We start from the raw sequence: 12,541 nt of genomic DNA, 5'->3' as shown, positions 1-12,541 counted from the left end.
ACTCATGGTTTCGAAGAAGCTCATTGTGTGTGCACAAAGGCATCCAACATTGTAACAAGTGTTCTACTTGTTCATACTGGACTCGCTGTATGGGATGTTATTTGTACAGTATTGTCGGTTCACTGCATGTACACAATTTATCACTTAAGGATTTCTTAAATATTGCGAATGAGCATTGATCTGAGGACGTGTATCAGAAGCATTAAGCACAGCTTCAGGGTTCATTCAGCCCTGTCAAAGCAGATTATGTTTCAACTTTAAACATTAAGCTGCTCTTGTACATCTTGTGCATTGTCTTAAACATAGGGGAAACATATATTACAGTGTAAGTAAAGCTAAATCGGACAAATGCAGTTAATTGGTAAACTTCCATTATCACACACAGTCTAACTGGTGGCCAGTTATGTCACATTCCGTATCAAATGGAGCAAAAAGTGGAGCAGTAAGTCAGCCTAAGGTTTCTTTTTCACCATTGTTTTCATATTTCTTATATTCACATTGCCTTCTGACATGGTAGGTGCTATGCAAGGTGATACTCAACAGTAGAAATATGCATGAGTGATTTACTGTAAGGACAGATGTGAAAAACCAACATTTTGTTGTGGTGGTGCATTCATGGAGGATTTATTCCCATACGGTTTCTGTTTGATTGTACAGTTCATCTCATCGTTATAAAGAACGGATGCACATCTGTATAGATTATAATGGTGCTATCTGATAGGAGGTCAGCAGCTCAGTTGATGCGCTCTACCAGTGGCAAGAACTACACAACAGGTTTCTTTATTGTTGTTGGGGTTTTATGTATGTTACAATTTTCAGTTTTTTTTTTTGTGCATATATTTGTGTATTTGTCTCAGTATTTTAAGTGGTACATTATTTATTTTTCTATAATTTCTTAAATGAAGGCATTTTGGTTCTAAACAGCATTCCTCTCAGTTGTTTTGGCTTCCGATGTCAGTTTCCGCTGCGCCTCTGTTGACGTCAGGAAGAATTCTGGATCACGCTAAGGCGTCACGTAACAGTTGTAAATGCAAAAAAGGTCCAGTGTGAAGGAGGGTGGTCATTTACAGCTTACAGACCAGTGTGATCTCACTGTGCATTGAATTCAGCTCATAGGCCTTACAGTGGAATACATCTGCTTTTATTTCATTTTGTGTGTCAAAAAGCTAACTATGACAACGAAGTACCGATGGCCTGGATGTTGACAGGCCCAGCCAATGAACTGCTCAAAGTCAAATATCACAGCTTTTTCTCACGCTCTCTCTCTCTCTCTCACTCTCTCTCTTTCTCTCTCTCTCTCTCTTTGCATTGAATGTAGTTTGATATATGTATAGTGGATTATTAATGTACTGTTACAATGTGTGCTCATTTGACAAGAAGTGCAATTTATACTTTGGTTAATGTGTGTAGCATCAAATGCAGCTGAAATATCACATAACTGTGATTTCTGTAGCTCCATTTGCTCAGTCATGCTACCCTGTATACCACTACCTGGAAGGATAATGTTTATTTACCAGAAGACAAAGAAACAAATGTAAACACAGACCTGTCATTAAATATTAAGTTTTGGTTGGTTTAAATATTTCCTCAAATACTGTCCCTTCACTCGTGTTTTAAAAATGTTATTTCCATTACTTAATATTTACAAAATCTTTACATCGTGTTTTTTTTTTTTATGTTGTGTTTTGATTTCCAGCCTTTGTTACAGTATTTGTTCTCACAAGTTGCTGTATCTTTAGCATGTGCAGCTAATTTTTTAACTGTTTTTTTTTTTTTTATTTGATTGATTTCTTTGGGTTTGTTTGATTGTTGTGTTTCCTGGTTAAAGTTTCAAATTTAGTTTATTCTGCTATTAGCAGAAGTGCCCAAACATTTGTTTCCATATGAGTATTAGCAGAGCAGGTGAGGGGCTCCATAACGGCTCACTGACGGGCCACATCTGTGTATTTGTCATTGCTGAAGAGACGCTCTATCAGCTTTTCCTCCGGAGAAACAGTAACACAAACCCATGAGCCACACGTTGCTCATCATTTCAGACTGGAAATGCTGAAATAGCTAACAAAGTCATACTCATCTGAAATTCCAATGCACTGCAGCCTTACTGAAATAAGTATACTGCCAAATACTCTCCAAAATAAAACACACTCTTCTTGGTACAGGAGCAAAAACGCAAAGCAACATCCACCTTTTGGCTTTTTTTCAGTTAAAACTGCATTTTTTTTTCTATTTGTGGGACGTGCTCAGTTTGCTCAGTTTCTGTTTCTGCATTGTTTTATTCATTTTTTTTTTACCCACTTGATTGACGTTTCTTTAAAGACCCTTGTGTTTACACACGACTATATTTCAAGATGACATTTCATATGACTGTACTGCTGGAGCCAAATAAACAGTCTTTCAGATACATCAAACAATTGACTTGCCTTTATTGGTTCTCCTCAATATCCCATTCGGTGTCTTTTTAACCTTTTTAACCCAACTGTGCATCACGCCTGCACAGCATATACAGTATATGAGGGAAATGTATGCTAGTCCTGCAACATGGCTTCTTTTATATGTACTAATCCTCACTAATTAAGAACAATGTGTACATTCACTGAGTCACTTTTTAGGTGTCAACATTTTAAATCATTGAATTATTATTACTGATGCTTAAAAGTACAAGATTTTTTAAATAGTGTAGCTGGTGGAGTGGAGCACGTTTTAGCTAATTAATAATGCATCATTATTTCTGGATGCAATTAATTAATGAAAAAATAACCAGTAAGAACAGTCCTCTGATAAATGTAGTGGGGTAAAATGTACTAATTGCAATGGAGCAGTGCCATAAATTGGCTAAACTCATACTCAAAATAGTAAATACTAGTCAAACGTTTAGACACAGCTTCTCTTTCAATGGTTTTTCCTTAGTTTGATTATGTTCTACGCTGTGGATTAATATTGAAGACATCAAAACTATGAAGGAACAATTAAGTAGTAAACAAAAAATGTGTGCAAAGCTGTCATCAGAGTAAAAAGTGGCTCTATTCCGGTTTGTTTAACACTTTTTTTTTTTTAATTGCTACATAATTCCACGTGTGTTCCCTCATAGTTTTGACATCTTCATATTCATATACTTCATATTGTAGATTACTATAATCTACAATATAGCGAATCATAGAAATAAAGAAAAATCATTGAAAGAGACGGTGTACTGTACTTAGTTACATTCCACCAGTGTACAGCTGTTTGACAAAATAAGTGGTGTAAAACGTACAATATTTATCATTATTATTATTGTTATTATTATTATTGTTGTTGTTGTTAGTGTTATGTATGAGTGAATGTACTTTAGAAATCCACACGCACACGCACACACACCCAGTGCGTGTGTGCGTCCTGTTATTACTGAATGTCCTAGAGGCTTCTGCAAGTTGCCGACTGTAAATTCCCGTCTAGGTGGCAGCACGAGGCTCCGTGTGTGTGTGTGTGTGTGTGTGTGTGTGTGGCGGGTGTTTATGCTCGGGCAGATGTGTCTGGTCTCAGAGTGAGAGGGGAGGAAAGTGTCCGTGTGAGCTGCAGTCCGCCGGTTTGACAACATCAGGATGTCTGCGGAGAGGTTTGACAAGAAGCAGACGGTCGAGCTGAGGAAGAAGCATGTTGGGTAAGAAAACTGACATTCTGCACTGAAACTGCGCCGCAGAGTTTGCAGCCAAGGTGGCAGCCGTCAAGTCATACATAGATTTTAGTGAAAAATGAAAACTCCTGTGAATGCAAATCCCTTGTAAACGTTAACAAGTATGTTTTCTACTCGACTTCTAGACACGCAACATGAAATGGTTGAGCGTTTTTATATTTTTAATTTTAATAATTTGTCCCATAACAAACCAAATATTTGGCTTATTTTGTAACAAAAGTCATGAATCAGTGTGTATATTTGTTGCTACGCTGCTAATTCAAAAGTGACATTTAAATGTTAAAACGTCACCTTTACTTTGTCACTGAAGTGAAAACAGTCAGTGCTACATGAGGAAGCTGCAGTGGTAGTTCATTTGTGTGTATTACATTGTGTTACAGCTTATGATGTTTTTTTTTTATTAGCATAGCTCAACACACACACACACACACACACACACACACACACACACACACACTGTGTGAGTGAAGGGCACACTTTGCACACCTGCAAATGTTAACATGAGCTCCTCGGCAGGCCGTCCTGTAAGATCTTCTTCAGCCATGACCCTATCAAGATTGTGCAAGCCAAAGGCCAGTATATGTATGATGATAAAGGAGAGCGCTACCTGGATTGCATCAACAACGTAGCTCATGGTAAACACACACACACACACACACACACACACGCATATGCAATGTGTCATCACCTCCACCAAACATGGCTAAACATAAGCGAGTTATTCTCTTATGTGAAGGCACAGTTGCCATAGGCTTGCATTCAAATTTGTATTCAAAGACAAGCAAAGTATTGTATTTGAGGATTACGGCGTGACCTGATCTACTTCACGAAGTGGTTGTGTAATGCAGACATTATGCGGAAGGACTAAAGCTGTGCCTCTTGCAGCCAGGCAGGAATGTAAAACTCGTCTCCTATACAACCACTTTTAATGGAATGTTTTGACCTCAAATTACAGTCAGACAATTTAGGGAGTGAAGCGTGTGTTTTCGTCCTGAGCACGAGGACCAGTTCTAATCCCATGTGCGTCCTTTCTTCCATTTCTCAGTGGGCCACTGTCACCCAGATGTGGTGAAGGCAGGAGCTCAGCAGATGGAACTACTCAACACCAACTCGCGTTTCTTGCACGACAACCTCGTACTGTATGCCCAGAGGCTTCAGGCTACACTGCCTGACAAGCTGTCTGTGTGCTACTTTGTCAACTCCGGGTATGTCTACATGCTCTCACACTGCATAAACAACATGCATACTCCTCCAGTCGGGACATTTTAGGAACAACAATTCAGAAACGGCAGCCCAGATGAAATAGATACTGTTTTGCATAGCATAGTGCATGTCCAGCTTTGGACGTTATGTCCAGCGTGGTTACTTATTTACACCACTGGCTGGAGTTCTACAGTGCGAACAGGAATTATCTAGTTGAGGTAATTATGTAGTAGATAATGATCCATATACACTCAATACCAGACTGAGCATTTATCACGGGGAAATAAATGCTATGAGAGGAGTTATAAACCTGACAAAACAGAGGCGTCTAGTTATCACAGCAGACGTTTTCTGCAATCAGTGCAGTTATTCACACTGATGAGAAGAAAGGAAAGTTATACTATTTGGCCCTGATTTTAGGGGAAAGCTTAAAACAAGATCTTCAACAAGACTGCACTTCCGCCTCTGTGGCAGCAGATTTGGAGAAGATGCTTTCATGTGTCAACATAAAGTTCTGTGTCATAATTAAGCTTGAAACTCCAATTTAATCACCAGTAGTAATAAATAGGTGTGACCTCGTAGTGGGAAGTCAAACATCAAGCTTATTGTGTATTTTGTGGTGACTGAGTAACTCAAAGTAACCCTTGCTCCTTTGAACTTCAGCTCCGAAGCCAACGACCTGGCGCTCCGTCTGGCATGGCAATACACAGGCCACAAAGATATCATCACATTGGAAAAGTAAGTGCTGATGCCCGAGGATTAGTAGAAAACACCTGGGGCAGAGCCAGAGGAGCAAAATGAAAGCATAGAGACAGCAATGAGTAGTGAAAGTCCTTTTCCTTTCAGTCATTTATTTATATTATCCTTTTGCACTGTGAAACTATGTTTCTGTCTTAATACATTCATGTTTTATCAGCTGCACACTAGATGTGATAATGTAACTGGCTGATTTGGTCCTTGGCCTGTGTTTGCTTTGTTTGCAGTGCGTACCACGGCCATGTCTCATCGCTCATTGACATCAGTCCGTATAAGTTCCACCAGCTGTCAGACGGCGAGCGGAATCAATTTGTCCATGTGGTGAGTGCTTTTTCTCTCCCTCTCTGCCTGCCTGCACGCTATTAAAACACCATGAGTCTTTGGCTACTGGGCTTTGGCAGGTTACAGAGTGTTCACCCCCATGCGTGCAAGGGGATACATGTGCGTGGCTAAGAAAAGAGGAGACAGAGGCAAGTCTATTGTGTATTTTACTAAATAGCTAACTAAGATCTAATTATAGTGCTTTTCAAAGGGGTATGACTTTACTCAAATTATGCTCAGCTAATTGGAGTAAACCACAGCCCTTACTGCCCTGTGGGTAGTTTGATACGGCAGCTTGTGGAATCCCCAGCTCTAGTGTTACATGCCAAAGGTGGGGCAAGTCGGCCTGTTTCGCCAGCTTGCATATTTTATTCATGATCTTAGACACAGGTGGAGAATCACCAGCTGGCCAACATCTCCGGGCGAGACGTAGACACAAAGATAACAACGTTCTCGCTTTCAGGAATTGACTCAGCATCTCTCAAACCGCAACATCACACACACTCACGTAAATATTCAGATTCACGAGCCTGCATGGACAAGTGTGGCCAAATGTTTTTTGACATACGTTGGACCAGTGTTAAAATGTAGATAAATACGCAAGATAGATCAGAGAGACAGCATTCTGATACATTCCTCCTCCTTAAACTTTTAATTATGAGTGAAGAACAAGTATATATATATAGATACTTGTATCTATATATATATATATATATACATATATATATATACTTTGACATAATTTGCGAAGCGTTGCTGGAGCTGCCTGCCGACTGTCCGCATTTAGTAGTTAGCAACTTTTTTCCAGCTGTGAGTAGCTATTTGTCCCCCAACACTACTGTCAAACAGAAAGGTCATTTACCACGAACACTGACGTTTTATCGTCACTTTTGTTTGAGCGTGCTGCACACAGTAGAACTGGGAGGCGGCCGCTGCCCGTCCATCTGCTTTAGTGGTCATGCCAACGTCTTGTCCCCCACACAGGCTCCGAGTCCAGATGTGTACAGAGGCAAATACAGAGCGGACCACCCGGACCCTGCCACAGCATACGCAAACGAAGTCAAAGATATAATAAACAGAGTCCACAAAAAAGGAGGCAAGGTACAGTGTGTGATTGGTGCTGCTGATGTCGTGTCAACAGATGTTACGAGATGGATGCTGCAGAAATGTCTAACATATGGCTCCTTGTATTCATTGCTTGGTTGTCTTTTTAAGGGATAACTCTTTTTTTTAAGGAAATGGCCTTGAATTAGAAAGAAACAGGTGTGCTAGTGTGTGAGATATCAAAGACAGACATGGGCAAAGACTCTGATGGTACTTCTATTGTACAACACATCATACTGTGTGATTTAAGTTGATCAATGAGCCAATATCCTCCACATTTTGGTATACGCCTTCCAGATTGAAGCCTGCTGTAATAGAGTTTGCCAAGACAATGTAAATGATACAAGACAGTCATTGATTTTCCACCTTTTCCCTTTTCTCCCCCTCTCTCCTCTTTCATCTTTTCTCCTAATTCTCAGGTTCAGGCCAAGGATTCTTGTTTATAGGCTCATATCCCAGATCACAAGAACATGTGTAGAGGACTCTTAGTGTCCAAGTTTGTTGGCCGTTAATGGTTTGTTGAAACACTCAACCCAAGGGTATGCCCATGCCTCCAGTGACGGGATGGACGGGATGTCAGCCCAGAGATTTAACAGCAATAACACTTTTACCTTCCTTTTTGTGGTACTGAGAGACACATATGTGATTAAATGTTGCACTCTGCTGATATTCTAAAATACACAACTGTGTACACAAAGAAATATTTCATTTTTCTCCACAGTGACCCACAGTAACGCTCATTTCTGTCCAAGCATTACATGATGGCCTCTCTCTTGTTTCTGCACTGCCATCATAAAAAAAAAAAAAAAGTGAAACAAGTGAAAGATGCCTGAACTCCTCCTTTTTCCCAGTTTACCAGTCTGGCTTTAGACTGACAGACCTGATGTGCTTTGCTCTCATGCAGATTGCTGCTTTTACAGCTGAGTCACTGCAGAGTTGCGGAGGGCAGGTCATTCCCCCCGTGGGCTACTTCCAGCAAGTTGCAGAGTATGTACCGAAGCTACTGCAGAGAGTCAGTCATGTTTGCACTTGGTGAAAGTATTTTTTTTTCGCTGCTCATACACAGTATGCGGAGAGCTGTCATTCTGAAATGATGACCTGAATGCTACGTTAAACACTAAGATAAAAGATAATCTCTAGAAGCTGCACCAGAAAATATTTGATGATCAACTTATTCAAAATCAGTATAAACAAACCTGTTGTGTCTTAACTATTGTTGGATTTATGTGGGTGTGAGCCGTATTGAGAGAATGAGTCACTAACTAGAGTTCATCCTCACACCTGTGTCTGCAGACACGTCCACAAGGCAGGCGGCATTTTCATCGCTGATGAAGTCCAAGTGGGCTTTGGGCGTGTCGGGACCCACTTCTGGGCTTTCCAGCTCCAGGGAGACGACTTCGTACCTGACATCGTCACCATGGGAAAACCTATCGGCAACGGCCACCCCATGTCGTGCGTGGTCACGACCAAAGAGGTGGCTGAGGCCTTCCTCTCATCTGGAATGGAGTATTTCAACACAGTAAGAGCACAGCGGAGAAGTCAGTTTTCTTTTGTACCATTCTTGTGCTAAATTTTCAATATGGTTGATGTAAATGGTGAGTTTTTCTCACATCACATCACGTCATCAGAAAATACAGAAAAGTACAAAGGCAGACAGCCGAGAACACATTATACAGTCTTTACTTTTTCTCCCCAGTTGACCAGAAATGGCACCGGCCCATCCTCGTCCTTGAGATGATGTTCTTGTCTACAATCATCAGGCGTATCGACACATCTGCTTTCCACATTATGGGGGGAAATACATTCCGTTCAAGACAGTTTTATTCATTGACCGCCTCAGATTACAACTATTTCCTGTGAAAGGAAAAAAAGTTGGGATAATGATACAGATTTAATGTATTTTCAGCTGCAGTTTGGAGGAAATAGTTGAGCCGAGTGTGTGCAATTATTTGTCTTTCAGTCAGTTTAGCATAAACAAAACGCTGGCTCTGCTCCTTTGTGCGTCTGTTACATATTTAATGCATTAAATTGTCTTCTGGTTCTGTCGTCAGTGTACAGAAACTCCCGATGGTCAAGCAGCTGATTTCCTAGCTGGTGTGAACCTAACCGTGGTGTAATATTCCCTCTGTGTTTGGTTTTGAATTTCTCAGTTTGGAGGCAACCCAGTGTCGTGCGCCATCGGTCTGGCTGTCCTAGATGTGATAGTGAAAGAGGATCTCCAGGGTAATGCACTGCGCGTGGGCCGATACCTGACCAATCTGCTGGAAAAGCAAAAAGAGAAGCACCCACTGGTTGGGGATATCAGGTAAACACACACACACACACAGTTACGGTGTGTGAAACAGACCAGAATACTGCTGATTACAATGCACACTGTGGAGTTTAGTAATAGCAGAACATTAATATCATGTTTAAGTCAACATATAATTTAGTCAATCCACAATTCTCCTTAGTGACACATTGGCACTGCACTTCTCAGTAACTGTCGGGTAAACATTATGAGAGACTGTGACAGATTTACCTTGGACTTACAGCAGCTATTATACTGTTACAAACTACCACTGAAAATGACAAATATTAGTATGCTAGGTTTTAACTTTAAAGGCTTAATGTGGAGTATATTACCTGTAACATGTTTGGGGAAAAAAACAAACGTCAAATGACATTCTGTGTATCTTGACAATAGCCGACTATTGACCCTTCTGAGAAGTGAGCAGATGTGTGCAGGATTCTTTGTGTGTCAGACACGACTAACCCAAATGGCGTCACGTCCTGCAGGGGGCGTGGCCTCTTTGTTGGGGTGGAGCTTGTGAGGGACAGGTTGAAGCTCACTCCAGCCACAGCAGAAGCCCAGGAAGTCATATATAAGTAAGTAGAGCTCAGTTCAATGTCATTATTGATAATGACAAACAATATTCTGCAGCATTTTAAAGCTGAGAGGCTGCTTAGATTACACCGCTTGAGGTAACTGCCACTGTCCTTCTGGCTATAATCCAAGCACAAAGCTCCACCAGCGTTATGACGGCTTTGGTGCACTGTGAAGATCACTCATGTCAAATCACACGAAAGGCTCATCAACCTATGGTGGGATAATAACACTGAATAGTAAAAATCACCCGTCAGTCACTCTTGTTTATGATATTAAGAGAGAGCTCATTCATGTAGCTGCTTGACAGCATCAGTGTGCTTTGTAATAAAAATGTGAGCTCACATACATTGAACTCTGTTGACTGACTCAACCATAGAGTGTCTGCAGGGTTGTCTTGTAATGAATTACATGTAGTCGGGATGACATAATCATATTAAATATAAAAGTAAATAAATGAAATTACATTTGAAAGAAAATGTACTTACTAGTTTTTGTTTTATACTCTCTAAAATATAGCCTTTTTTTTCATGATAGCCAAATGTTATTGACTTGTGCCAGCCTTCCATTCCTTCAGTATTGAAAACGCTTACACAACATTTACACAAAAGACACAGCAGCCCACATGTTGCAGAAGACACACAGTACATCTGTCGTCTGTGCCAGTGCTGTTTCTGTAAGGGTCATTTGATTTGACCGGCTGAAAATGCTGGGTATGCAAAATGCTTTTTATTTGCACTGTAAAGGTTTTGAGATGTTAAAATACAAAGAAGAATATTTGTGAAACTTTGTGAAATCCAAAAGTACATTACATTTTTTGTAATCCAATTTATTACCTTCTAGACTAAAAACATTGCCATGTAATTTATATTCAGTAACTAACGGCATTTCAAAGTGATCTGACCAAACCCTGAGTGTCTGATATCCCAATTTAACTGCAGTGTTCCTTATGACTGGCATGTTGTCCCAGCAGAGAAAACACGGCTGTAGTCAATAACAGTAATGAAGGCTGCATCCATTGAGGTGTGCCTTCTATTGTGCACGCTGGGCCACTGTCATGGCTTTATGGGCACCAGCCATCAGTGGTATTATCAGTTCCACCTGTGCCTTTCCTGCTATGAGCAGTCAAAGTGTCTGCTGGGAAAAAGAGCCTTCTAGTTGACTAAACCCCTCTGTTCAGATTTGTAAATCAAAGTGCAGAATAATTGGTTACTATTTTGTCCAGGCTGAAGGAGCAGCACATCCTTCTCAGTGCTGACGGACCTCATCGCAATGTGCTCAAATTTAAGCCGCCCATGTGCTTCAGTGCGGCGGACGCTGACCTTGTGGTGGAGAAGATTGACGTCATTCTCACAGGTACTTAACGTTTTCCCCCCTTCCCTTTTTTTTCCCCCTGTGGTGCTCTGTTGCATGGTGGTGCTGCGACATGCCCGATCGAGGCATCATGGCAGCCTGCTGCAGCTGAAAGCACTGTCATTCACACGTTATTGTGTCTGTTTTTCCAGAACTTGAGGAAGCATTAGGCTTGACGTTGCACAACACACTGAATGCAGAGAATGAAGGCGGCAAGAGAAAGGTAAGAGTGACTCTGCTCCCTGTTTTAAACTCTATCTTTTGTCCATCCAACAGAACTCAACAAACCCCAAGATAGTTTTTGAACTAAAGCTTAACCGCAACTCAGTTTTCTTAATTTTCTAACCTCATTGATTTTCACCTCAACTTTATCCCTTTATGGTTTTTATCTCAAGCTGCCAACTGATGAAAATGGACACCAGTATCACAGTGGGTTAGCTCACAACAGAGGCAGCAGTCAAGGAGTTCCTCAACAAACCAAACGCCTCAAGACATAACACCGCTGTCAGAGTCAGAGCTGTGATCTTTTTTCATAATCACAGAGCTGGTAGCTGACGCTAAACTTTGGAGGTGACAAACAGCTGGGCAAAAAAGTGCCTTAACATGCAACCTAATTAAAAGTTTATTTGCATTGATTCCAGTGCATTCTCAGGTACTATTATTTTTTAATTAGACTCAAGAATCTACTTGTTCAGCGTAACAACATGTCTGTTATGCTTTTACTTTGGTGCATAAGATCCACTAATTGTGCTAGTTATGCTATGTTATGTTCTTTTTTTTTATTAATCCTTGCCAAAATTCACGTGACCATGATTTTCAGGGAATCATAATTTTGATCCATCTAAACATATCATGTCAAAATGTAGTATTTAATGATTCTAAACTTTACTTACTGTAGTTGTGGGATACTATTTACACATTTTGTGATGAATCAGTGTGAGTTGAATAAAGTACTGAATGAAAGTGCTGCATGTCACAGTTATTGATCCTCAAGGGAGAGTCTGACCGTGACCTCGGCCTTCAGGAGGACTGGCTTCAATCAGCTGTATGTGAGATACACATGGACTTAGTATTGGCCTACAGCATATCTTCTTCCACTCCGCCTCACCCAAACAAACATGGGCACTGTTTGACAAGACTGCACTTATTTACCAGTGTTCCCATGTTCCTTATTAACAGAGACTGGATGCACTTTCCAAAAGCTCTGAGTTTGTTACCCTCATATTAGAGCGCTTGGCCAAAGAGAGGCTCTTCCTTTAATGCCC

General features: G+C 40.7%; 1 protein-coding gene across 1 annotated transcript; it reads left to right on the top strand.

The window, feature by feature from the left end:
• Positions 1–3,526: 3,526 nt before the first annotated feature.
• On the top strand, positions 3,527–12,228 carry etnppl (ethanolamine-phosphate phospho-lyase). Its single transcript, XM_070854556.1, has 13 exons — positions 3,527–3,640; positions 4,190–4,308; positions 4,719–4,878; positions 5,540–5,614; positions 5,860–5,953; positions 6,938–7,054; positions 7,962–8,044; positions 8,351–8,576; positions 9,208–9,362; positions 9,836–9,925; positions 11,149–11,279; positions 11,429–11,499; positions 11,672–12,228. The coding sequence occupies exons 1-13, from the start codon at positions 3,582–3,584 to the stop codon at positions 11,771–11,773; spliced, it is 1,482 nt and encodes a 493-aa protein (XP_070710657.1). The 5' UTR covers positions 3,527–3,581; the 3' UTR covers positions 11,774–12,228.
• Positions 12,229–12,541: the final 313 nt, after the last annotated feature.

This window comes from Pempheris klunzingeri, chromosome 23 (assembly GCF_042242105.1).
Source record: "Pempheris klunzingeri isolate RE-2024b chromosome 23, fPemKlu1.hap1, whole genome shotgun sequence".
In the NCBI taxonomy this organism is placed as follows: Eukaryota; Metazoa; Chordata; class Actinopteri; order Acropomatiformes; family Pempheridae; genus Pempheris; species Pempheris klunzingeri.
The sequence above is the reverse complement of the archived record's forward strand: the minus strand, read 5'-3'. Positions and strand labels throughout refer to the sequence as shown.

What these genes read in the sequence shown, in the direction of transcription:
- etnppl (XM_070854556.1), top strand. Translation starts at nt 3,582, where the DNA reads ATGTCTGCGGAGAGGTTTGACAAGAAGCAGACGGTCGAGCTGAGGAAG. An exon ending in GAATGGAGTATTTCAACACA is followed by an intron (nt 8,577 to 9,207) that starts GTAAGAGCACAG and finishes TGAATTTCTCAG; the next exon opens with TTTGGAGGCAACCCAGTGTC. An exon ending in GCCCAGGAAGTCATATATAA is followed by an intron (nt 9,926 to 11,148) that starts GTAAGTAGAGCT and finishes TATTTTGTCCAG; the next exon opens with GCTGAAGGAGCAGCACATCC.